Source organism: Kogia breviceps, chromosome 9 (genome assembly GCF_026419965.1).
Source record: "Kogia breviceps isolate mKogBre1 chromosome 9, mKogBre1 haplotype 1, whole genome shotgun sequence".
In the NCBI taxonomy this organism is placed as follows: domain Eukaryota; kingdom Metazoa; phylum Chordata; class Mammalia; order Artiodactyla; family Physeteridae; genus Kogia; species Kogia breviceps.
The window spans coordinates 26,721,232-26,747,340 of record NC_081318.1 but is presented as its reverse complement, the minus strand read 5'-3'; the positions used below and the strand labels follow the sequence as shown (position 1 = coordinate 26,747,340).

At 40.4% G+C, this 26,109-nt stretch overlaps 1 protein-coding gene and 1 non-coding gene across 2 annotated transcripts; both read right to left on the bottom strand.

Annotated features, from left to right (window-relative positions):
* Positions 1-390: 390 nt before the first annotated feature.
* On the bottom strand, positions 391-537 carry LOC131763095 (U4 spliceosomal RNA). The gene has a single exon (XR_009337496.1). It is a non-coding gene; the product is annotated as a U4 spliceosomal RNA (small nuclear RNA).
* A 2,762-nt stretch (positions 538-3,299) lies between these two features.
* On the bottom strand, positions 3,300-20,437 carry GPR37 (G protein-coupled receptor 37). The gene is made up of 2 exons (XM_059073999.2): positions 18,319-20,437; positions 3,300-5,044 (listed from the first exon to the last, which is right to left on the bottom strand). The coding sequence occupies exons 1-2, from the start codon at positions 19,342-19,344 to the stop codon at positions 4,226-4,228; spliced, it is 1,845 nt and encodes a 614-aa protein (XP_058929982.1). The 5' UTR covers positions 19,345-20,437; the 3' UTR covers positions 3,300-4,225.
* Positions 20,438-26,109: the final 5,672 nt, after the last annotated feature.

The window sequence follows — 26,109 nt, the reverse complement described above, 5'->3', positions numbered from 1 at the left end:
CCGTGAACCACAGAAGGGCAGTCTAACTGATGAAGTGAAGTTACTCTACCTCTATATAACCGAAACCCTTTGTAGAGGAACAACAATTTGTTTCATACCAACTCTGGTCTATGCTTGCTTTTGCTTTTTGCTCGCCAGACTTCTAGGTCCTTCTTGGTTCCTGGACTTGCTCTGTCTGCGTCCACACGGAGCCTTAATACACTCCCTTCCTCTACCTGAGCTCTTTCCCAAGGGAATTTTCTCTGACACTACCACTAGGTCAGGATCCCCTATAACAAACTCTCAGAGCACTTTTCTTCCTGAACTTTCCTTTCTCAGCACTACTCACATTTTCACTAAGTACTTGATATAGGGAATAATCTTATGTGTAGGCACTGCACATAATGTAAACTCCAAAAGGGACTGAATTGTATCTAAATCCCACACTATTCTGTCCCTAGGATTTAGCACAGTGTTTGGCGTGCAGGTGTTTCCAATTAGCAGTAACTGTACCTCAGATAAACCTCATTGGCTACCATGCTGCCACTGCACAAAGCCGGCAATAGGCGTTTAACTGAATGAATGGAGTGAATGATTGAAAAAATAAAATGTGCAGGTGCTTTGTGACCACCTAGAGGGGTGGGAGGGAGGGAGACGCAAGAGGGAAGCGATACGGGAACATAAGTATATGCATAACTGATTCACTTTGTTGTAAAGCAGAAAGTAACACACCATTGTAAAGCAATGATACTCCAATAAAGATGTTTAAAAAAATAAAATAAAATAAAATGTGCAAAGGACTAACGTGGCTTTTAGAATACCTGGACTTAATAACTTTGGGATAGAGAGGTTTGAAATGCGAATTATAGCATCCAGTTTTTATAATTTGTCCAGAACATATATATACCATGTATATGGCCATAGATATTTACATAATTTGATTAGTGCTGGACCGCTAATTTTATGGTCTAAACACAGTTACCAAAAAACTATATTTTCTTACTTTTCCTTTTGTCACTCCTTAACTCATAGTCCTGGTTTTCCATCTGTATTTTTTCTAAACTGTGTTTTCTGAGTGTTCTTTCATTTAAAGATTTGTTTATCCTTTCATTGAGCAAGTACCTATTGAACACTTACTATATGTTATCTTAATCAAGACAGTATTTCACAGACTGCTGTGAGCCAACTGACCAAGTAGAAAAGAATTATTATTTATAATCCCTAAAAGGAGATTTTCTATTCTTCGAATTTTCATGATAAGTCAGTATCCAACCAGGGTCAAATTATGTGACCTTGGGTAACTCAGTTAACTTCTCAGAAAATCAGTTTTGTACGTACAAAAAAAGACCTGGGTAATTAATACTGGAAGACTTTGAGATCACTTTGAGCTCTGAAGTAATGTAATTCCTATCTATTGTAGGCACCATGCTGAATGCTTTGAATTCAAAAACTAACAATCTAAGTAGCAAAGCAAAACTGGGGTTCAGTAAATACTCCTCCGTTGCTTTCGCTAAAAGACCAGGGCAAAGAAAATATAGCATATATTTTTCTACTCTCCAGAAAGAAAGAGAGAACACTCATAAAACATGATAGTGAAACTGTAGAAACTTTTAACGTTTTCTCTTCCTCTTTCTTTATGAGAAGGGTTACCATAATCGGCTATACTGGGAATATGCTGCCTAGAAAGAGAACAGAGAAAGCCAAACCAACAGAAGGTAATTGAAGAGTATTTAAAAATGCAAGATGAATTCAAATCGTCAGGAAGAAACCTCAACCTGTTATCTTGGAGAATCCTTGACGATCAGGAAAACTCCATCTAATTTTTAAAATGACAGGGAAGGGTCGGAGAAGAAAATTTCTTGATAGAAGTATTTGAAATATTTCTCAGAGGAATCAAGCTCCCTACAAAACCTTTTTCAGTTCAGGACCAGGTATGAATGTGGAGAGTGGAAGCTGCTATGCCCCACTGCTAATGAACACATTGTATGAGAGTACGGGGGACAGGGAGGGCAGGGCTTCTCAGGTGAACACAGAGCATCTGGAATGCCAAAGACATAAAGCCATACCTTTTTATCATACGCTCTCACATATTTTCATCAGTATTCTTCATGAGGTTTCTATTCACACATAGCATAGGAACCAAACTGGACTATTTATTTATTTATTCTTCAGTCACATCCCAGGATGCCTTCTTCTTTTCCTCCGCTTAGTAATCTCTCTCCTCCTGAAGTGCCCACTGCTCGCACTGCCGTTCATCAACTCCTTCTGAAGGTCTGTCCCTCCAGGTACCCCATAAAACCTTTCATGACTTCCTCCCATCTGAGGTGCTCTCCCTGAATTATCACAGAACTTAACACCTTCCCCACCAGTCCCAGCTTACATCATAATTGTTTACATATGTGTCTTATTCCTTTCTTCTCATCCCACCCGTCTGCTTTTGTAAAGTCCGACACTAAGCTCTATTTACCTTTATTTACTGCAGATTATAACACAGAACCTTTTCTATACCATATGCTCAATCAGTTTCTTGATCTATAAAGTTGACTAAATATCACGAGAGACACTGTGGAATGATAACTGTTGATCTGCTCAGGAGCCAAAAGCTAATTTAGGCATCCTCAGTTGTTTTCCAAAGACCTATTATAGGGATCTGTAAGAGGACAATGGTGCCTTGTTTTTATTCTTCCTCCAACCCCTTAGAATACAGACAGTAGGGGAAAAAAATCCCTTTGAAGAGTACTGGACTGGGAAGAAGGAGATATTCTGGGCACTGTGTTTTAGTTAATCTGGGTTTCACGCAGAAGACCAGTGGTCTGAATTAAGTTCCTTTAATTTTTCTAGTACTAAAGTTTAACGATTTAAAGAACATCATGTTATATATAGTCTGGAAGAAAGAAAGTACCAGTTAAGCTGAATAGTACAGAAATTGCCAAGCAGAAAACACATAGGGCAGTTTCCAGCCAGAAAATTGGGTTCCCCTATATGATTTTTCTGAAGGCAGCAACATTACAACCACACTGTGTGGCTCAGGTCACCGCATCTGCCATCTGATGGGGCATGTGTCCCACATGGAAGGCATCCTACACAACTGCTTTAACTTGAACTCCTTAAGGGGTCCATATAATTCAAATAGAGAGGGTTAGTTTTTTTGCTGGGAGTTTATGGAATATCAACTTAAAGGTAGTATTTGAAGATTCAAGTGTTCTAATCAAGATGTATAAATATTTCATTATTCCACTACTGTAATTTCTTAGAGAAATTAAGCCACACAGATTTAATCAAGTTCATTTTTTAAAAGGAGAAAAATTAGAATTCAAAGTGCTTCACACAGAATTCATGGTGCTTCAGAGGTCAGTGTTTAGATGAAATCAGATGACAAGTGGGTTGCTTTTCAGTCCTTGGTTCTGTTCATAATTCTTCATGGGAAAACCTGTAGCTCTACAGGCTAGTTCAGAGGTGAATTTTTTTTAAAAAAGATAGTTTCTTCCTACTCTGCTGTCTATTTATTCATATTTTATAAATATTTGGAAGTAATTTTACATCTCTAGCTGAATATTAAAAATACAATTTTTTTAAACATACAGTATAGTTTTATGAATCATGCATATAAAATAGTACTGTTAGGAAAATGTCTTTATATCATAGTGATTGCCCACCTTAAAGGAAAATAGAATTATAAAACAATAAGGCTGATTTTAAATTGTGCATAGAATCAGTAATTGTGTATTTAAGGCAGTTAAAAGATTTATTGAATCTTGGTTAAAAGCAGATTGACGATGACGTTAAAGAAGAAAGTGTAATTTATTTGGTGCTACTTTGTGAACGCTTCTTAATTACAACTCACCTCACGATACCATATACAATACACTTTCAGTCACAACTCAAACATAAAATAGCCTACAAAATCACATGGCTATAATCAATATACAGTGATTATATTTTTAAAAGAACAAAAGAAAGTTAGCAATTAATTAAGGTGCAGTCACTTTTTTCAAATAAAATATTAGCACCATACCAGATAAAATGATCTAAAACTACTAGCCTCCTCGTACTTCTTCAGTAACTAAATATAAACTTTTTTTTCCCAAAGCACAAATATTAATTTGCAAAATCAGTTCTACAGCAGTTAATATCTCCCTCCTTTTTTGCATGTTTTCCCACTAAGGAAAAATATGAAGTAAAAACTTTCACAGGATACGAAAATGAAACAAAGAAAGAAACCTAAGCAAACCAAAGGCTGTGTGCTTCAGCAGTGAGTTCCAACGGACGCGAACGTGGACATCTCCCGGCGTATGGTACTGAAAGGTGAGAGCTCCAGTTCTGTGGTGTATTCGTTGTCATTGTCATCACTAGTCACCGTGGAAGACTTCTGGACGCAGTCATCACAACAGCAGCAGCAGCACTCCATAAAGGCCCGACTGAAGGGTTTGCAGAGACAGAAAAGTAGGACAGGGGTCACACAGGACTTAAAGAACAAAAGGAACTGGCTGATGATATTAAGGAGGTCCATTGTCTGCTGGGAAACCCCCGTAGCCATGTAAGCAGTAACAATGTTGCAGATATTTTCAGGAATAATGCAAAATCCGTATAAAATGGTCAAAGCCACGACTGTACAGTTCATCTGGCTTTCTAGCTGAATCTGCCGCTTATTCCCCCGGGTACAGGCTTTCTCGGCTTTGCGGATTTTCCTTGCAGTCACTAAAGAGCAGGTGATGGTGAAAAGTGTGGGCAAACAGAAGTAACAGCCGAAGTACCACCAGAGTCTGGCGCTGTCGTAGGTGAGGGCTAAAACATAGATGGTGTCGGGGAGATCCGGGGAGATCTTGATGACGCAGCGTTCCGCGGGGGCGAGCCCGCTGAAGCCGGGGTCCTCCTTGCTCAGCTGGCGGAGCACGACTTCCGGCAGTGCCAACAGGAGAGCACCCACCCATATAACAGCGAGTTTGGCGGTTGTGGAAGAGCAGTTTTCTATCATTTCGTAGTACATCTGGACGTTGGTGGCCGCACGGAAGCGGTCTATACACAGAGCACATAAGGTGAACGTAGTAACTCCGAGAGAAGCAGCCTGCAGGGGGAACACAGAATATATTTTTCCTGGGTCATCTCTGAAAGATCAAAACATTAGGAAATAAATACAGATGGGCAACAAGTACGGGGAAAAAAAAAAAAAAAAAAGAAAACGATTTCCTGGAACGAGGCATGAGTAACTGGGTCGGTGACTTCAGCTGAATCATTGTAAGGACAACAAATAAAACTAGAAGAAAAAAAATAAGAAATACAGTGGTTCAGGGTCATGGAGCCAAAAAATATTAAAGCTGGAAGGAGCCATGAAGATCAGCTAGGTCACAGTCAACTTAGAGGGGCCAGGTGCTTGTCAAGTCACAAGATAAACACAGTAATCATCTGGGAGCATCAGATTTACCCCACTGTTTGGGGGGAAATTAAAATAACTTAATGTTTAATAAATAGAATCTTTATTTATATACTTAAACAAGGACAATGGATAGGATGTAAAGTGTTCATGAGGGTTAAGATAAACCAGGAGACTAAAAGAAAATTCCCTAGGTGGATGGATGCTTTGGGGTATACCCCAAATAACTGCATTCATTCTCCCCTGCCCGCTAAGTGGGAATGTTTAAAAAGCACAGGCATGGGCTTCCCTGGTGGCGCAGTGGTTGAGAGTCCGTCTGCCGATGCAGGGGACACGGGTTCGTGCCCCGGTCCGGGAAGATCTCACATGCCGCGGGGCGGCTGGGCCCGTAAGCCGTGGCCGCTGAGCTTGCGTGTCCGGAGCCTGTGCTCCGCAACGGGAGAGGCCACAACAGTGAGAGGCCCGCGTACCGCAAAAAAAAAAAAAAAAAAAAAGCACAGGCATAAGTCATGCCTTGGCAAAGGGGCAAGGAAATATATACACACATACATATATATATATTATACATTAATGTCTACATTTTTAGAACTCGAGGGGATCCTGTTGACAAAAGGAAAACCATTTGTCCTAACAATTTTAGTACTCAAAACATTAGTTGTTTATTTACTACATTCAAGCTGTCACTCTCCCCAGAACGATGACAACTTCCCTTGTGGATTCTATGAGAGTACCAATGTCAAATAATCTCTCTTCTTACACACTACACATTAGTCAGTGTCTACTAGTTCTCATGTGCGAAATAAGGACACTGCATGCACGTCCTGACTATTCTCATAACTTGGTAGAGACAGTCTGAAAATGAGATATAATGAGGGGTTAACTGTTTGAGAAGCAAAATATGACCAACAAAGTCTAGATTAGGGCAAATCAAGAGGTCATGGTTGAACTTATAACCACAGTTCTTGTACTACAAAATTCTTGAAGTTTCCCATAAACACCAGTATAAAAAATATCAATCTAATATGCCTGCCATGAAAAAAGAGTCATCTCTACATTCACCTTTTTAAAATTAACTTTCAACTTAGTGAGTTGTTTGACTTGATGGAAATATATTTTGCATCTATGCCAGAGACTCAAAATAATTCTAAAATTGAAGTCCACACTGTGCAACTGTCTTAAAATCAGATTTTGTTTAATGTCAGTAATTCTTTTAATGTCATAGTTTGAATGGAAACCTGACAAGGATGTGCCATTTTCTAAAGGTCTGCATCGAACAGTAATATTGGGAAATTGCTGTATTTTATTTTACAGATTTTTGAAAGTTTTAACTTATATATTAGCTTTTCAAATGTTTTGATTCATCTCTCTATAAGACTGTAAAACAAAAACAAAAAAATTCTCGTGCCATCAAATGTACACAAATTCTCAGCAAGGCTTTCTGCACTGTCTTCACTGAGGCAAATCTTGTGCATGTTTCCTTGTCACTCTATCCTGAGTCAGTCCACAAATACAAAGCTACAAAGGTTTATGCTGTGCATTCTTTTAAAATTATGAATAACATTTCTGTTAAAAGGACAGCTTGGTGATTTGAAAATACGAGACTCTGAAGAAAAGCAGTCTCTTAGAGGCTCAGGATATCTATGTGCTTGGTAATTTTCTATCATTCCTTACAAAGAACGCAGAACACACAGGAGATAGTGTCTTCTCCCCGGCTAACCTCTTTAATTTTAAATCTAGAGATTTAAAATCTGGACCAATTACCACAGGAGCTAGCATTTGCATACCTATCTCCAAGTCTGTTGCAAAGCATTTCATGAGAGGTAATAATAGCAAAGAACAAATGAATGTAGGTGGACAGGTACTACGACAGGTGTGTTAGATTACCACTCCTTAGATATCATAAATGGTGCTGCACATCCACTCTTAATTAAAAGATGTTCACTGCTTCAAAATGCAAAAAAAAAAGGCGGGGGGAGGTTCTAGTCTCTATATAATTCGTCTCATAAGATTAAGAAAAAACCAAACAGGACAAATTTTAAGCAAGAGGAAGATGTGCCTCAATTTTTCACTCAGGAATCCTTCTATAATACTATATCTTATATGAAGATGCTCAGTTCTTCAGCCATACTCCCAAGAGCTTCAGTACTGAGGACCTCAAACATATTTGACGAATCACAGATTGAGGGAACCTTCCCAGTTGTCATACACAAATTTCAGGAAGCTCCTGTGTCCAGCTTCCTATTTTCAAATTGTACTTCTCTCTGATAGGATCCTCTGCAATTAGGATCCAGCTGAAACGGGGCGAACTGTCCAGGAAGGTCACAAGAGCTACAGAGAGAGTTGTTAAAGGAACCGCTGAGGCAAACACCGCCCCAAATACAGACAGCACTTACTACGCAGTTGCCAACAGCAACTACAGCGCAAATGCCAGTCGCACATAGCTACTTCCTCCTGCTACCACTGCCTGCAGTGTTATTACTCCAGATATTTTTCTGTAAACTCACTTATACGCTTGACTTTATGATGTGAAAGAGCAAAAAGGGTACAAGGTCCCAGCTCAGTACTTTCCCAAATTATTTACAGGAGACCGTAAACCTTTGTAAAGGCTTAACTGCATGCCTCAGAAATTAATTGATAAAAATCATCTGGACAATGGGTGGTGGGCTAATTTCTGCCTACTCAGATATGGAATCTATCCATGTAATTAGAATGCTAAATGCTGGGGTAACATGAAAGGATTTCTATCACAATTTTTAAATGTACTTGTTTACATACAGCTCATTAGAAATTTTACCAGGATGCATGGTGCAATTATACACAATTATAAAACTGTATCATGAAGGCTGGATCTTCTGCATCTAATGACCATATCTGATTGCTAAAATTCAATACCACTAGGAAATATGCTCTTGGGAGTAAAGCAGTTAAGCATTCGCTTAGATGGGTAGTTCTTTGAAGCAATATTCTGAGAGATGGAATGAGTGAGATGCAATCTGTTATTAATTAAACTGCAATGGAAGGAATAATGAACATCAACAAAAGCACAACTGTAAACACTTTGAATAGACAGGACTACTAATTGTGAGAATCAAGATCAGAGGAAAGCTGGAAGCAGAAACCTTTAACTAGTTGGGAAAATAAGGTACTGAGAATTTTGAGGGCACTGGCATCAAAATACAGACACTAGAGAATCAAACAAAATAAGCAAAATCTAAAACAAAATCTAAACAAAATCTAAAATCTTTTCTTCCAACAGCAATGTTCTGCTCTTCTTTGTTTCCTGGAATAACAACAGTAAAGCTACTTCAGCCCCTGTCCAGTCAACATCCAGACGGGTGAGGCTGTGGGCAGCTGTGGTCACCTGTGGTCACCTGCAGAGTTGCTTCAAGGCACTGGGCAGGCACAGGGCAAGTGGAGACACTCACGTGGGCAAGAGGCAGCTCCAGTGTCAAAATGTTCTCCCCACTGCTCAAGGTGCTAACTCAATACAAATATCCAGCCTTGAGGAAATCCTGGCCACCACATTTACCTAGTACTATATTAGTTCATTCAAAATGAGGCGAAGAGAGAGCACCTGGATACTTTATGAAAAACAGTCGGGACTTCCCTGGCAGTCCAGTGGTTAAGACTCCATGCCCCCAATGCAGGGGGCATGGGTTCGATCCCTAGTCAGGGAACTAAGATCCCGCATGCCGGATGGCGTGGCCAAAAAAAAAAAAAAAAAAGAAAGGAAAACAGTCATCTGTGGAACTCCTGTTGTAGTTATTGCTCCATTTCTCAGAAGCTTACTGCAGACAGACAAATATGAAGCCTTTATGAATGAGGTTAAGCTATGAAGGTACAACTCATACCAAATAAACAGTGTCTTTTGCTAAACCCTCTGATATACAGCAGTGATAACACTGATGGGGAAAGAAAAGACCAGTGTACTTCCAAGCAAAAATTCTTTCATATGAAATCAAATCTCTGTACTTATGTACAGTGAAGCGGCTGGAATACACTGATTTTTATAAAACAGGAAAATTTCTAAGCAAAGTCATGACAACTTACTCTAGCCTAACTTATATTTTACCCCAAAAAGATGTTTAAGTGCATCTATTTATGTGCTGTCCTTTGTATACAAGTAACTCTCGAAACAAGGGCGTTATTGTTAACAACGCCCATTCATTTGAGCCATGAATGATAACCTATTATAAGTCCATGGTTAGAGACCTAACAATCAGTCAGGAAAAAAGCACGAGGAGCACAGGGGTAGAGTTTCCTTTGAAACTCTAAATGGCTTGAGCTTGTGTGCCCTGGCTTCCTCTTGCATTTTCCATAATCCTTATCCTTGCAACACTTCAGGGCAACTGCCCCACCAGAGACACTTCCTTGAGCAACAGTGCAGACAGCATATTTCTCAGAGCCACCGTTTATCAGACTGCTGTGAATGAGATGGCCTTTATCAAAAGGTCTTCATTTCAGAGTGCATGCAAGTCATCACACTTGCATTAGTGTCTCCAGACCAAAATATAGAGGGAGCAGGAGAAATCTATCTCAACCCTCACAAGGACATACACATCTCTGAAAGGAAACAGCGCCCTTCATGGCCACTCTTCCACCGTCAAAAAGAAGGTTTCTTACCTTCATCAATATCACTGAGATTGAATCTGATACAGTCACATATCATAAATTTCTATTTCTATTATATCCGGGCTATTTCATCTATATGTGATTTCCAATGAAGATATCAACTGTCATTATTGCCTCGTTTTCAACTTTCTTCCCTTTTTTTTAAACTTGCTAACATGCTCTTACTTATTTAAAAAACAATGGAGACTATTTAAAAGCCAGTATATCATCCTAAAATTTGTCTTAACCCTATAAATCTTTCTTTACCTTTATAGTCCCACCTTGACATTCCTACCAATTACAACTTCTGACTTCTGTAGAAGTACATTCCTTTGCAGTTAAAAAAAAATAATCATTTTACTACAACTTATCTCAAATGTTATAGTTTAATTATAAATATGCCAATGCTCATTAGTGTAAAAATGCAAATGAAGCAAGATTAACATCATTTGTCCTAAAATGGAAGCCATCTATTGGAATCAACAGGTCTTAAAGCATTTATATATTCCATATTTATTCTCAATAATTAGAAATCCATTTCAAAATGTAAGATTTCCCACAAGCTCAAAGTCCACATTTCAACCCTTGATATTATTATGATGTTTCTAATCAATCTTAAAATGAACTGGAATTTCTGTTTTTCACCTAAGGGTTCTGACAAGTTTCCAAAGAACAGTAACAGATTTTCACCTATTTTTTTTCTTGTGACTAGTGTAATTGATTTGCATGATGGTGAACCTAAACCAAAGACAAAATCAGAGTTGGCCTCATCCATTTGTGCTTGGGTCATCATGAGAAACCACATTTTAAGACAAAATTTCTCTGCTCTTAACCAAAATTCCATTGTTGGTAGTAGGTTAAGGAAGTACCCTTTCTTTATTCATTCCTCTTTAAAAGGCATGTATCTCTAAATTTCACATCTTACTGTGAATTGTTAACAGATGCTTTTCCTATATAAGAGAAATCTGAACCAAGGGGAAGAGAGTAAAGGTAGGAGGAAAGTTCCCTGAAGGCAAGGAGATAAGGGAATAAAGGAGAAGGGAATAAAAAATGGCAGCCCTGAGTACAGTCATAGACCTAATTGAAATGACTAATGCTAGGCTAGGATCAAATCAGTGACCTTGGCATCATTCATGCTATCAACCATTCAAGTATGCTGACAAAGCACATTGAAAACCATCATAAATTCACAAACTGTAAGTATTCTGTCTCAAGAATACGTCTGGAATTGTGATGATATCCGGTTCTTCTGGAGGTTTTGTGGAAAGTATCTGTACCTACTTTGCAAATAGAAAGGGCCCATATTTGAGGTTGTAGCAATTCCATTCTCCACTCAACCTTGAAATTTTAGGTGAGATCATCTCTTCTGGCACAAAGAATACTATTCTCATAAGGATACTTAAGAGTTAAGTATCGTTGGCAACAAGGTTGAGTTAATTATGGGACCTTGGCAGGTGAATTTGTGGTTAAAAAAAGAAAAAGACAGAGGATCCCTGGAGGATGAGCACAGAAATGCAGTACCAGAGACAAACCTCACTGCATAGCAATCTGTCCACCCTCTCCCCACACGGTCCACATCCCAGACTCAGATCCCTGTGCTTCCAATGGGACACTGTTAAACCTAGTTGCAGCACACAGGAAGAGCTATTAAAGGTGGGATCACTCTCTCAGGGCCCATGCAGTCCAAGGGTGAAGGGCAAGGTAGACCCTTACTTCCTCAGCCTTGGGTACGCTCATAAGCTCAGATCTATTTTGATTTTGTGGAAATATTTGCTTCATTTTCACTGCTGAGAGATGTTTTGTTGATATAACCAGATAACGCTGGCAGCCCTCAGGAACTGAGGATACGTCCTCATTTTGACTGTGAGCTTGAGAAATTAATCCAGTTCTCAGGAAGGTCCATTCTTTATGCTTCCCTTTCCCCGACTCTGTAATAGGGTCTAAAGTATCTCCCTCTCAGCCTTTCTTCCTATGTTCTCTAAGGTCAAATCAAACAACAGGTACGTTTGTGAGATTTTTCAGAAGAAAAGGACTCAATTTAAGGTACTGTTATTACATTGCTAATTAAACAATTCATTTAAATAAACTTTAAAAGATTTGATTTACTTAATGTCCTTATGGCTAATAAGGACGACTAATTCCAGAGCAGAAATGGTTATCTCAGGCAGTGTATTCGAAATAATAATTTATTTAATAATATTTAGAATAATCCTGTATTCTAAATGAAATTTCTAGGACGGTCCCATCTGCCCAATTGTCTTATAGACCTCCTATCCCAGGAAAATTTGAGAAAACAAGAATTAAAAGACTTTCATAGTTGAAACTTTTCACCATGGCTCTAGGCTATATGCATTTATGAAAACTAAGCATAAGACTATGCTTGAAAAAGAATGAGAAGGGAACATAGTTTTCACTTGAATTTCTCCATCTTTGGTCATAACTAAGTACAAACGTGAGCTGAGGGCTTCCCTGGTGGCGCAGTGGTTGAGAGTCCGCCTGCCGATGCAGGGGACACGGGTTCGCGGCCCGGTCCGGGAAGATCCCACGTGCCGCGGAGCGGCTGGGCCCGTGAGCCATGGCCGCTGAGCCTGCGCGTCCGGAGCCTGTGCTCCGCAACGGGAGAGGCCGCAACAGTGAGAGAGGCCCGCGTACCACAAAAAAAACCCCACAAAAAACAGAAACAAAAAACGTGAGCTGACCCATTCCAGAGCCATGCCTGAACTTCCATAACACCTTGTTTAAGCCTCTTTTATAGTATTCATCACACTATAGCACATGATTTCACCTGTCTATAATAGTAGCATCATGTGACTCATCTTTGGAAACTTTTTCCTCTCTTCCCCTTCTTATTCCACTCCTGTTCCCTCCTAACATAGTATCTAACATAGCAGAAAAGCCCAGTAAATGTTTAATGAATGAATGGATAGTAAATAAATGAATGAATGATGACATCTATGGAAAAGGACTAGAAAAAAATAATGAATTATACAAGCTGTTCTTTAATCAGTTATTGGGTGCTGCTGTTTTGTGTATAATCCTTAAAAGCTGAATGCCAACTAATATCTCTAGAAGGCAAATAAAGAAAAACCCATGTTCCTGTTTATACTTCATTGGCAAGCTTTAAAAAAAGGATGACATTCTTATTATAATCAATAGTCAAGGAAATTATTTGAATTTCACATTTGAATATCATAAAGCTTTTATTTCTTATGTGGAACCCCAATTCAGTAAACTTCACCGTACACTGTTCGTGAATGGAGTTACACATAGGAGCACACTTTATACTTTTTTTCTTTTCTGCTGGAGTTATCAGCCAAATACTGTCACTTGCATGGGAATGTGAAAATTATTATAAAGGGATTAGTAGGAAGTCATACAATATTTGTTAAGCACCATTCTCACACAGTGTGTCTATTTTCCCTGATAGTATTATTAGTAACTTTCAAGTGGCTCACTAAACTGTGTTTCCACTTAAAAGTCTATCAGAATACCCAATGGCTAATCCACCCCTCAAGCAAATTTACTGTCTGCCTTGATCAATGTGCTAGTACTTGAATCTAGGAGTTTTAGGGCAATCTGTGTAGACTCACAAAAACTGTATAGCAATAATATCATCTTCAGCTTCAGTACCCACCCTTCTTTACGTATCTGTCAGTGCCAACTACAATCTAAGGCAATGAAAAAGTCATTTGCTCACTCAGTTTAAAACCAGTATTTCTAAAGCCACTGGAGAATCCGGCTTTTTTCATCATGAAAGGTTCTAGACCTTTCACAAATCATCCCTGGTCCAGAGGCCCTGGTGAGATGTATTCCCTTTATCCACCCCCCACCCTTGGAATCTTGTATCCCAGGAAGATAAAACTACAGTTAGATCTTAGAACAATCTGAAGCCTTCTTCCTTCCCTATCACTCACCATGAAGGTGTCAGTTCTTTAAACTAAGGAGCTGTCTATATTATTCAAAATGTCCAATTAACATCCAAATGGAAATAAATAGTTAGCAGTGGATCTGGATCAGGCGATACACTGACTCTGGTTGGCTTTCATCAAATAATTAGCAGAGAGCTGTTCTAGTTGCCATATTCAATGCCTGAGTTATTTTGGCTTTAACCATTTTTAGATCCCTAAGAGAATGGTGTGGTAGGGAACCCCTCTACCATTCTCCTACTGCAATCTACACCCAGACCTCCATATCCAACCCACATCTACACGCTCTCTCTCTACATACAACTATTGCTTTGAGTATAGTTTTTTCTGGTGACTCTCTGACAGACCAGTTTAAAATGATGTGGCTGTTAGAATGGCCACCACCCACCCAGATTTCCTTCTCTCCTATCCCCCTTTCCTACCATTCCGTCTGCTTTATGCGACTTATCACTAGGCCACAGAGACATCATAATCCTGGAACAGAAAGAGAGAAATTATCAACTACAAATGTTCCCACTATGTTCCCACTCATAGCAGTATTATAATAAACATCCATTTCTAGAGATAGACTCTGGAAGCTGGATGTTCTCCTTAAGTTTTGGTCAACAAATGGAAACAAAAAGAAGAGTTGAATGCGAATTGCAAAGACATATAATTTCTGCTGAAGAAACACCTATTTTTCTACACAAACCCAACTCTCCCCCAAATTCTACTTCCTCCTTAAGATTATGCTAATACTCAAGCTGTAGAAAAAGGAACTGTGGTAGAGAAGGAAAAGAAGGCAAAAGAGAAGATGGGAGAGAAAAAATTGTAAAGATCAATAAAAATTAATTGTGGTTAAAAGTTTTAAGTAACTAAGAAAATTTTAAAAATAAAAACATTGAAAAAGGCAAAAAAGACTACTAGAAAAATGGTAAATCATACATTATAAGTCAATAAGAAGGTGTGTGGTGGGGAGAAAAGGAAGAATATCCCACAAATAAAATAAATATAAGAGACTAGAAAGTAAAGAAGAGGCAAAATCTAGATAATAAAGGAGATAAAATGTCAAGTAATTTTCAGAAGTCTTATGGTCAAGAAGAAAAAGATTTGGAATGAGGGCAAATCAGGCAGAAAGTTTTCAGAAAGATTTGTAATGTCCTCCCCAATCTAGAATACTTTGTGATTTTTTAAGAACATAAAATATAACCTATGTATCTTTATTTGATTATTAAAATAAAATAAATAAATAAAAATGTTTGGCACATGAAAAAATGCAATTGTCTCAGATTATTGCAATTTTTTAAAATTTAATGAGCTACCAACTATGGAATTTATGGGAAACGATGAAATTTAAGAATATAAAGAGCTACAAATTTCATCATATAACAAATGATGTTAACTGGGCTTATTATTTTTCCTGTCTGTTGGATACAAAAATCTTTTTAAAAGAAAGAAAAAGAAAACACTCACTGGACACTGTTTTGCCTCAAAGATGTTTGCCTACTAAACAAGTATCAACATCAAGTGTTGAGAATAAGGGTCTGGTTGCCATTGACTAAATATGTATACGTAGGATGGTCATTTCTCTTTTCTGAGTGTCGTGTGTCATCTTTAAAATGAGGGGGTTGGGTTAGAATGCCATCTGGTTCTAATTTAATGTGGTAATTCAAAAGCCACTGTAGTGGCTGCTGTGGTTCCCCACCCAGATTACTTCTTCCCCAAAGTCCTTTAGGAATGAAATGCTGATCTCTCCCAGCTGCTGGGACTATGGATGGTTGATGGCTCTTAGCTGCATCCCTCTCTAGGAAATGTCCTTAACCAAAGAGATCCACCCAGCTCCTTCCTGGGAGCAGCTTGCATCCAATGACTGGTCTGGTAGGGGCTAAAAAGGCTGTGCCGTCTTGCCTCCATTCAGGACCTCCCTCTAGGACCACCCCAGCCCTGAGCTCCCTGTGGTGTCAGCTGAGGTCTTTGTGGCATCTGCATCACACTTCAATGTCCCTCTCTGCCCAGTCCTGCTTCCTTCATTCCCTAACAGGTGTTGAACCTGAGCTCACACTCCAATAAACTTCCTGAAGCAGATCTCCACATTAGCATTTTTTTTTTTTTTTTCAGAAACCCAACATGGAATAGGCATTAGATCCCTCTTATTTCTGTGAAAACAGCAGTGCCTCCTGGAAGCAGAAATGCTTTATTCTGAGATTTGGATTGTATTTCTTGTCCTCATAATCAGGGAGTATGGAGCTAATACTACTGTCTGATCGTCATTTTCACAGAGTATGATGAAACATTATAGAATTATTTCAGAAGACTAGCATTAGGTATGAATATAGAAACACTAAATCTTAAGGTTTTTATTCATTATTCTAACAGTAAAAGTGTACATTATAGTTTAATTTTTCAAGAAAAAAAAATGAGCGAATCTTTTTCTCCAAGCCTTTGCTTTTCCAGGGGAAAAAAAGAGCCTAGTATCAATAATTTAAAAATCAAAAAGGGCTATGAAGAAGGGGAGAAATAGAGAGTAAAAACTAATAAATGTTTTTCTTAAGGAGCTGAGAATTAAATTTAAAAATGAAATACAAATGAAAGTATACATTTTTTTAAATCCTCAGAATTACAGAGAAAGAAAATTAAAACACATACATAATAAATACCATCACTCAAAACTCATAGGTCTCATTAAACCAACTGAAGTTTGTATATTCTTTTCTGACTTTGAATGGGATTCTTTTCTTTTAAAGTTTTTTTTCAAGAACTTTGGTAATTTTTTTTCTTTCCCCAGTTTCTTTTTTCTGTCCTTTTTTATTGTTTTTCCCTCTAATGTATAATGATTTCATCCTGTCCAGTACATTTAAAACAAGCCAATATGCTTCCCTCTTATTGGAGGGAGCTCTCCTATTCACTTTACAGTTTACTTTTGTCTCTTTTTTGCATATGTCAATTTCTTCTGCATTATTCAAACAGAGAAATCTTAAATTGAAATTGACCTTGAAAAGGCAATTGGTAGACACATATTCTCTTTCATAAAATTCACTTCCTTCTCTGCAATTCAAAAATGAGCTGTCTACCAAATATTTAGATGTTTCGGAGCTACTTGCAGCTTGGCAACAAGAGAAATCCTAGATCTTGGTAAAGTAGCAACAGGTGATTTAGCAAGCATGGCATGATCCTGCATCTGATCCCTGCCAGGATAACAGAGGGTCTTGTTTACAGTCTCTTGCCTTGGCCCTTCTAAGTAGGTATGGTTTTCTGTTTACTTATCCCCTAGCATTAGGCCCTGGAACAATGTTGAACATAGTGTCACTGGCCCTGGTGCCAGACAGGATCAGGGGCTCTGGAATATTTACAGTTTCCCTTCTTCTGCTTCCATAAATGAAATGGTCAGTCTGAATGGAGTAAATCAAGGGCCAGCTGGCTAAAAACACAACTGGCAGCAAAGCACTTGGGCTCCTTCCAAGAGCTGGTGTTTAAAGAAATGCCATTTAAAGAGCAAATTCCAACTACCATAATAACGGTTAAGGACACTAGCTGTAGAATGTTAACAGTCAAATTTTACTCAAAAGATTTTCGTTTCCAAAGTTTGGAACCTATTATGCATCCCCTTCTTCTTAAGAAATGTTCTAGTCTCGGAAAAATAGCCAATCCCTTATACTCTAACAAACGACAAATATATACTATATACTTTGAGAATGTTAAATAAATTCTGTGCTATGATGTACCAAGCATTTTATTTATTTTGTATAAATGAGTTATTTTTGCTTAAGCTCACTTATACAAAATAAATAAAATGGTTCCAGAATTGAGAGGGAAAAAAAGAGAAACAGAAATGACATACGAATTTAGGTGGGATAGCATGGCAGACAGCAGAAAAACTAATTTGGGAGGTTACTAATACATCCAGGCCAAGTGACAAACAAAGAAAAGCAGATTCTTTTGTTAAATAAAATATTACTCCAATTTTGATATTTAAGAAGAAATGTGCTAATATCCTTGGGGAATAAATCATATTGGAGCACTAGAAACTTAGTAGATAAGTGATGCAGGGTTTTTTTTCTTGCTAGGTTCCAATAATGACAGTCATGGACTGGCTACTTATTAACTCTAGAATCTCTGATGGTCTCCAAATTAGAAATCTATATGTATAAAACCATAGTTCAGAGAGAGAAATTAAAAATCTAAACAATGCTATACATTATGAGGTGATAATTATTTCCCAATCCAGGAGTAGATGAGTTTGAAGGTGAGTGGACAAAGCTGCTCAGGTCCGCCCCTGTGCCCAGCATATAAATGCCAATGTCTACAAATGATTGGCAAGAGAAATGAGGGAGGGACCCTGAGAAAAAGCGAAGGGCTTCAGCAGCCAGGTAGGTGCGTGGAGCAGCCGGTCTGATGCTATACATCCCGGAAATGAATAAAGCCCGTAGTTTGAGAGCCCCTGGAAGGCATTACCTCTACATAGGGCACGACCTTGCAGGAGAAGTCCTCCAGCAGCCACTTCTTGGTCAGCTCATGAAAGATGACGAGTGGAAGGCAGAAGAAGATGATGAGAAAGTCCCAGAAGGCCAGGTTGGCCAAGAGGGAGTTGGAGATGCTCCGCATGTAGTAGTTGTGACACACGATGCACATCACCGCCAGGTTTCCTATGATACCGGTCCCGAAGATCACCACCGACAAACACATGACCGCATAGGCTCCGTATGACTCCTGGGTCAGTGGGTAGAAAGGGTTCTTCAGTCGCAAGCGCGGGTTCGTGCTGTTCCCCCGCCGAGAACCCCCGCGTTCGTGAACTCCTTCAAGTGAGGACCCATTCAGAGCCAGCGCCCTGCCAGGGGGTGCAATCGTCCGCCCTTCGTGCCCCGACGGTTCATTGACCGTCTTGGGTTGGGGGTCGTGCTGGGAACCCTGGAGCTTCCCGGCTCTCCTTGGCCAATAATAAAGGTCGCCGGCTCCGGGTTCCTTCCTCACGCTCTGCTCCTGACTGCGCCCAGAAATGCCAGCGCCTCTGGGACCCTTTTCCTTCTCCTCTGAGGTGTGAAGGAGGAGTTGGAGAGCCGTGGGGTTCCCTCTCCCCAAAGCACCCGGGGGCTGCTGACCCCGGGCACCTTTCCACCTCCGGGCGCCAGGTGGTCTGGCTGGAGGTCCCGAGGGCTCTGCTGCCGACGCCTCCGCCCCTCTGCCCGCACCTGGGTCACCGCCGCGGGGCGCGGGTGGGTCCCATGAAGGCGCCAAGCGCACCGCTGCCTCCTGCTCCTCCGCCCTGGGCGCACGGGTTGGCAGAAGGTCTCCTGCAGAATTTCCCGGTCCGCAAGCGTCCCTGCCGCGACTCTGGATCAGCGTAGGTGAACAGCTTTGCCCCAGATAATTTTCGTTGCCGGGCGCAGGGCCGGACCCGAGGACGGGAGAAGCGGAGACCTTCAGCAGCAGCAGAAGCAGCAGCCGCGAGGTGCGGGCGAGACGCGCGCCCGTGGCCCGCATGGCTGCGCGAGGGCGCACCCGGCAACGGCGGCTCCTGCTTAGGGCCGACACCTGCCGCCAGAGTTGCCGCTGAGAGTTAGACACATGTCACGTACTAACCCCCGCCCCTGCAGCGGGGGACGGGGGATTAGGGGGAGGTTGGGGGATGGGTCTTGGGGTCACAGCCCTTCCCTTCTACAATCCTTCCTCGTTCGGTGTCCCGTGCATTTCTCAGCCAAGTCCAACCCGAGCGCTGCGTATCCCCAAGATTCAGAGAGGGAATCGCTGCTGCCGGTGGCTGACCTTGAAAACTTGCAACCAACGCCTGACTGTTGATTAATGTTGCGACTGGGAGAAGCCCGGACGAAGTCCCACGCTCCTCCCTCCCTGCCTTTGGGGTGGCTGCCTTCCTGGTACAGTCGCTCTGCCTATTTACATGCTTTCGATATAGCTTTATCCAGCAGCAAGACGAGGTCGCTTCAAGGGAAAGGAAAGCAAGTTCCCCACCTTCAGATGACTAGTAGCCACACTCCCGCTCCCGCTTGCTGGAGACAGGCTGCCCACAGCCAGACGCCGCGCACATGCGCCGGGGAAACTCTCGCCCCACCTATAACCCCAGCGACTCGCGAGGCTCCTGCGGACGAGGAGAAGCGGGTTGCGAAGCCCGCGGCCACGGCCAAAGTTGTTTCTCCTCTTGCTCAAAGTTGACCAGGGGGAGGCGCAGGCTGCTGGGCGGCGCGTCTCCGCGGAGAAGGGAATCCGTGGTGGGGAGGGCTAGCTCTGTTCCTCGGTGGACAGTGTCGGCGGCCGCAGGAGCTTGTGACGGCGACAGCGGGCGCAGCCCGGGCGGAGAGTGTGGTGCCCGGAACCGCCGCGGGCGAGGCGGCGCGTGGCCAGGAAGCCCCTCGCCGCCGCTCCAGCCGCAGCGCGCGCCCGCCAAACCCAGCGCTCCGCTCCTTGCCTCCTCCCCCTCCTCAGCCTCCTGCGAGAGACGCTCTGGTTTGTGGGGAGACGGGATCCCCTGGCGGCTTACGAGGTCACTAAACCCACACACGTTTCATTCAAGCCCTTTGTAGCGGCCTCCACGCGTACGAGCTGGAAGCGGCGAGGGAACGAGGGCGGAGGCGCGGAGCCTGCGCGGCTCGAGGCTAGGGATGGGCGGGACATGTTAATTCCCCAGATGTCTGAACCAGCCTGACGGGTCCCCCAGTCGGGTTGTAGGAAGAGGCGGGGGAGGGGGTGCGGGGGGGCGGAGATCCGTGCGTTCGCTTCCAGGTCTGGGTCCTCGAGGGAGTCGTAAGGTGAGGCGCTCGCCTCCTTAGGTGTTTCCAAGAACTGAGGACGGGAAAGAAAGGAAGCTCAGAGGCTTCCATCATAGAGAATGAACAGCTCTGAGAGTGGGGATGCGAAGGATACCCCTTTCCCTTTAACACGGGGTTAGGAGGCATCCTACCAGGGGTTACTTTAGAACCACTCAGACCACAATGAAAGTAGTTTTGTTTGATGAAATAGAAGGAAATGATAGGTAGGGGGAAATTAACTTGAACAGAACTTCCAGCCTGGCTGACCAGGCCTTTCCAGCCTTTTATACTGTAAAACCCCACACTCAGGCCACAGCTGTCAGGGTATAGCTAATACGACAGACAAATATCAGACAAACTGATTAAGAGAGAGCAAGTGACAGAGGAAGAAAAAACACATTCTGAAAAAAGGGAACATGTAGAGAGACAGGAGAAAACACAATGAGAAATAATGCCTATTGTGGTAGGTAGAATAATGGCCTTCCAAAAGATGTCCACATCCTAATTCTTAACCCCTGTGAAAATGTTACTTTACACGGCAAAAGGGACTTTGCAGATGTGATTTCTCAAGGGATTCTCATCCTCTTGAGGTGGGGAGAAGATCATAGATTATCCAAGTGGGTCCATTGAAATCACAGGGGTCCGTGCAAGAGGGAGGTAAGAGGGTCTGAGTGAAGTGAGACCCTGAGCTAAAATAATGCTGGAGATCTCTAGGGACTGGAAAAGGCAAGGAATAGGCCTTGCCTGATCATTTTTAGAGTTCTGACCCCCAGAATGATAAGATAATGAACTTGTGTTTTTTAAGCCACTTTAAGCCACCTATCAATTACAATGGAGTTTCTGCAAGGGTGCAAAAGCTATTTCCTTGTTGAACTTGAATTTCTCTCTGGGTAGAGGTGGAAATTAGTGACACATTAATGTGATCTAGAGTAAAAAAAAGGATTAAAAAAATAGCTCACATGTATAACCAAGACTTAAAATTAATGAGATGAGAGGGGGGCAATATCTCTGGTTTTATGTTGACAACTTTTTTTTTTCTGGTTCACAACTAACCCAGATTACCCCCTCCTGAATTTTTTTTAAATGAAGTATTACAGTTAAAGTAGAAGATTTCTCTCACCCTATTCGCATCTCTCTATCACCTGAGGTGACTAATATTCTGAATTTGATGTGTATTTTTTCATCCACATATTTTGTACTTTTATGCTAGATCATACATGGTTTATCATACTGTTCTGTGTGCTTTTTAAGAGTTACACAAATGGTGGCATAGCACAGTTAAGACACTGAATTTTGCTCTTTTCCTTTTACACTTATAATTCTGAGATTCAGCCTAATTGATACATGTAAGTCTAGTTTGTCCTTTTTATGAATATGCTATAGTTAATTTTTACATGCCTACATTGGTTAACATTTGTGTTGTTTCCATTCTTTTTACTCTTAAAAACAAACATAGAAGTTTCCTTGTGCCCACATGCAAGAGCTCCTCTAGGGTTTATACTTACGCATGATATTTCAGGTTCATAGGATATTAACACCATCAGCTTTTTAAGGTATTAACAAATTACTTTCTCCAAGAGCAGGATATGAGAAGCCCCCTTTTCTTCCTGTCCCCTCAAGTTTTGTTTGGATATTGTCATTCATTTTTGCCAGTCTCATGGAGGTAAAATAGCATTTCATTGTTATTATAATTTGTAGTTCTATAATTATTAGTGAGGTTGAGCATCTTTCCACCTTTTATTTTTAAGTTGGGTTTCTTCTTTTGTGACATTCCTGATCCCATCCTAGATAGACACTGGTTCTCACTACTTCTGCACCACAGGCTGCTTCCAACTTGTGGCTTGATTTTTAGTTCGTTGATGGTGTCCTTATTGGTTCAGAAATGTAAAACTTTTAGAAATACTTATCATTAGTGTCCTTTATACTTTTGCTTCTTGAGTTTTGCTTATTAAATCTTTCCTACTCTGATGTCATAATGACATCTTCCTAAAAATTCTTCTCAAAGTTTTAAATATTTAGTGTTCATATTGAGGTCTTTAATATGAAATATATTTTATATATAATATGAAGAAATATATATAATTTTATTTTTACCTATATGGGTTGTCAATTTTTTTCATCACCATTTATTGACTAGCCCAAACATTCCTACCATTTGTAATGACAGGTCTCTTATTTTATTGAACTCCCACATAAGTTTACGTATGCTTTCCTGTTTTCTGTTCTATTCATTGGTTACACTGGTCTGTTTGGCTATCCCTGTACCAACATCATGCTATTTTTATTTATGCAGTTATATAAGTTTTAGTATCTGGTAAGGTACATATGGTAGCTCTAAAATTTGTTAATAACTTTAAATTTTATATGTAGACTTAAGTAATCTACACATAACACCAAATTTATTTCTTTACAACAACCATTTGTTTTCCTTGTCTTATTTCATTGTTAAGTACTTCCAGTACAGTGCTGACTAAAAGAGGTGATCCATGTCCTTAAATAACTCAGTTTCATAAATTATTTTTAAAATGTTCTGAATGTTAAGCTAGCCTAGCATTCCTAGGGATAAGCCTTATTGTATGCTACAGTATTTTTTTAAAAACAGGTGGCGTTGAATTCAATTTGTCAGGATTTTCTTTGGGATTACTGGATATATGTTTGTAAGTACTCAAAAATCACCTTATTAGAAGGGCTTTCACTGACCATCCTTTTAAAAGGACAACTTTCCCCATCCATTACTCTCTTCTCTTACTCTCTATTTCCTTACACATTTTGAAATGGGGAGGAAAAAAAGAATATCTAGAGAGACAGGAGAAAATACAATGAAAAATATGTAATTGTCTTGAGCTGGGCATCATTCTCCAAGTGGTAAGCTGAAGCACTGAGGTAGCCAGCTTGGAGAAAGGTTTAGGAAAATCCCAGTGGAGGGGCTGTCCGTGCTTGTCTGAAACAATACCTTCTTATTCATAAGTACCTTCCTCCTTAACCTGAACAGTGATGCCTTCCAGCTTGGATGTGCCATGGTCTGGTTCCTTAAGACTTATTGTGATGATGAATAAAATCACAGAGACCTCCAACCAGCCTGTTGGAGTCTGGGACAATGTCAATCATTTATCTTTTGGGAAACACAATTTTCTTATCTGTAAGACACGGCTACCCATATCTCCTCTCAGCTCTGCCCACCCAAGTTGTTATGATGATTACACAGATATGAAAAGACTTTACAAATGTACAATATTTGTGTTGTTGTTTTTAGTAGTTCAACTATTTGTTGCTATTAGCAACATTTAAATGCCATCAAGAACATGAAAGCCTTGAAGGAGATCATGCTTGATACATAAAAGACTAAAGTGGGCTTATTATATAAGAAAAGTTAGAAAGCATTCACTGAAAAAGAAAAACAAGTCTTTCAAATCTTTTCTCAAAGCTTATCTCATATGTAACTATAATTTTTAAAATTGGAATAGTCACAACTTATCTATTTCTGTAGTTTCTGTTTTAGAAAAATAGATCAGAAAAGATGTTGGCTAATCATTGTCTGGTTTACATCAGAGGTCATTTATCTGTACAAGAACTGATTTGAACATGGATTTTTCTGTGTCAGCATCCCACAGGGTTTATAATATATAATATTGACTTTACATACAAAAGAGAACATGTAAATTGTTACCTGTCTTGGCATTTCTATACAGTCTATTACACTTCATTTAGTGTTTTGGTGTGCTGAAATAAGGCGCATGACAAAATAAGAGAAATTACTATTTCAGGTTCTAAGATACATCACTGAACAAGGGAAGAAGTTTTACTCAGCACCCAATTCACTTTTCAAGTAATTTTTCTTTACTTCTGTTTGGCTTCATAGAGTTCAAAGGGACCACTTTCTAAAAGAAATTGTAACATGCAGCCAACAGATTATTATGTTCTGAGATTCAAAATACCTCTTTTTACAAACAGTCTGTGGTTGCAAACTCTGTCTGTCCCTAAATTGCAAATTGTTAGTTTAGAAGCCTCTACTGACTACCTGCTTCATCCCCTCCCCGTGCCACATATGAGAGCTCAACGAGAATTAATTAATGGGAAAAATGGTATAGCTTGGGATAAAACACCAACGTGATCATGTCTATCTTAAAAATCAACTATCAATGTTAAAGTATTTAAATTTTTAAATGAATCAACAATGATTAAAATAGTCCTTTAACTATGACAGAAGAAAATGTAGCTGTTGGGATACATAAAATGTTTAGAAAACTACACTATATTGCATAATCAAGTCTTTTTTTTTTAATTGGAAAGAAATTTGAGGGCTTCCCTGGTAGCGCAGTGGTTGAGAGTCCGCCTGCTGATGCAGGGGACACGGGTTCGTGCCCCGGTCTGGGAAGATCGCACGTGCTGCGGAGCGGCTGGGCCCGTGAGCCATGGCCGCTGAGCCTGTGCGTCCGGAGCCTGTGCTCCACAATGGGAGAGGCCGCAGCGGTGAGAGGCCAGCGTACCGCAAAAAAAAAAAAAAAAAAAAAAAAAAGAATGCATCATTGATTGGCTCTCTTGGCAAGCTATTAAATTTTAGCTCCAGCAAAGAAACGATCCAATGGACTCATCTAAGCCTTGAGTCTTGGCACTTTTAGCCATTATTTTCTTGATTAGTAGATGAAATATACATGGTGCCAAAACAATGTTTGCTTTGTGAGAGTCATAAAACTCTACCGCAAGGATTGGTCAACAAAGAGGAAACCATGGTCTTTTCCAGTATAAACTTTCTGATTTGTGTTCACTTGTTTTGGAAGGAGATCTGCTTTATATTTATTTTTAACCTAGTGTGTGGAGAGGGTGGTACTGGGTATTATTACTACAACAAATTGGTCTGATGACAGAAATTTTGAATGGTCAAGTTAACAAAATGTTAAGATGTGGCCCAAGGTAATCAAATTTGCATACTTGAGACTACTGGTTCTTTAGTGTTTTGCATTTTCTGGTTCCCATGGCACAGCTACTTCCAGGGCCCCAGCTGGTCCACAGAGTGCTTTTTCAGGACTGGCTTCACATTCACTCCTTTATGAACTCAATCTCCTTCGCTGAGCATCCCTTTTAGGAGAAGGAAAGGCTTTCATTTCCACTTGCAGATAACAAAGAAGCTGATTATCTCCTCTTGCATCAGAGAGAGGATGTTTAAGTGATAATATGACCAAAGCCCCTTGCCGTGGTCTACCTTCTGAGAGAGGCACCCTCTGGTGATCACAAGGGTGGCCTCTTTTAGGCAATGTAGGCTGGGGTAGTTTCCATGATTCCAAGATGATTCTTAGCTCGCTGGAGAGAAGATACATTCACTCTCTGACAAGACTTCCATTAATGGGTAGATTGGACTTCATAAAGGAATTTCATGTATAAACTAAGAGAATTTGGCTTCTAAAAAAGAAATTAAAGATGATTAATCTAGTTCAACCCCTTCATTTTAGAAATAAGGAAACTGAGGCCAAAGTGGGTGAGTTACTTG

Bases quoted from the DNA above. Each gene is read 5' to 3' on its own strand.
- GPR37 (XM_059073999.2), bottom strand. From the start codon at position 19,344: ATGCGGGCCACGGGCGCGCGTCTCGCCCGCACCTCGCGGCTGCTGCTT. The intron at 5,045-18,318 runs GTAATGCCTTCC...TTCCCCCTGCAG, and splicing joins AGGTCGTGCCCTATGTAGAG to GCTGCTTCTCTCGGAGTTAC.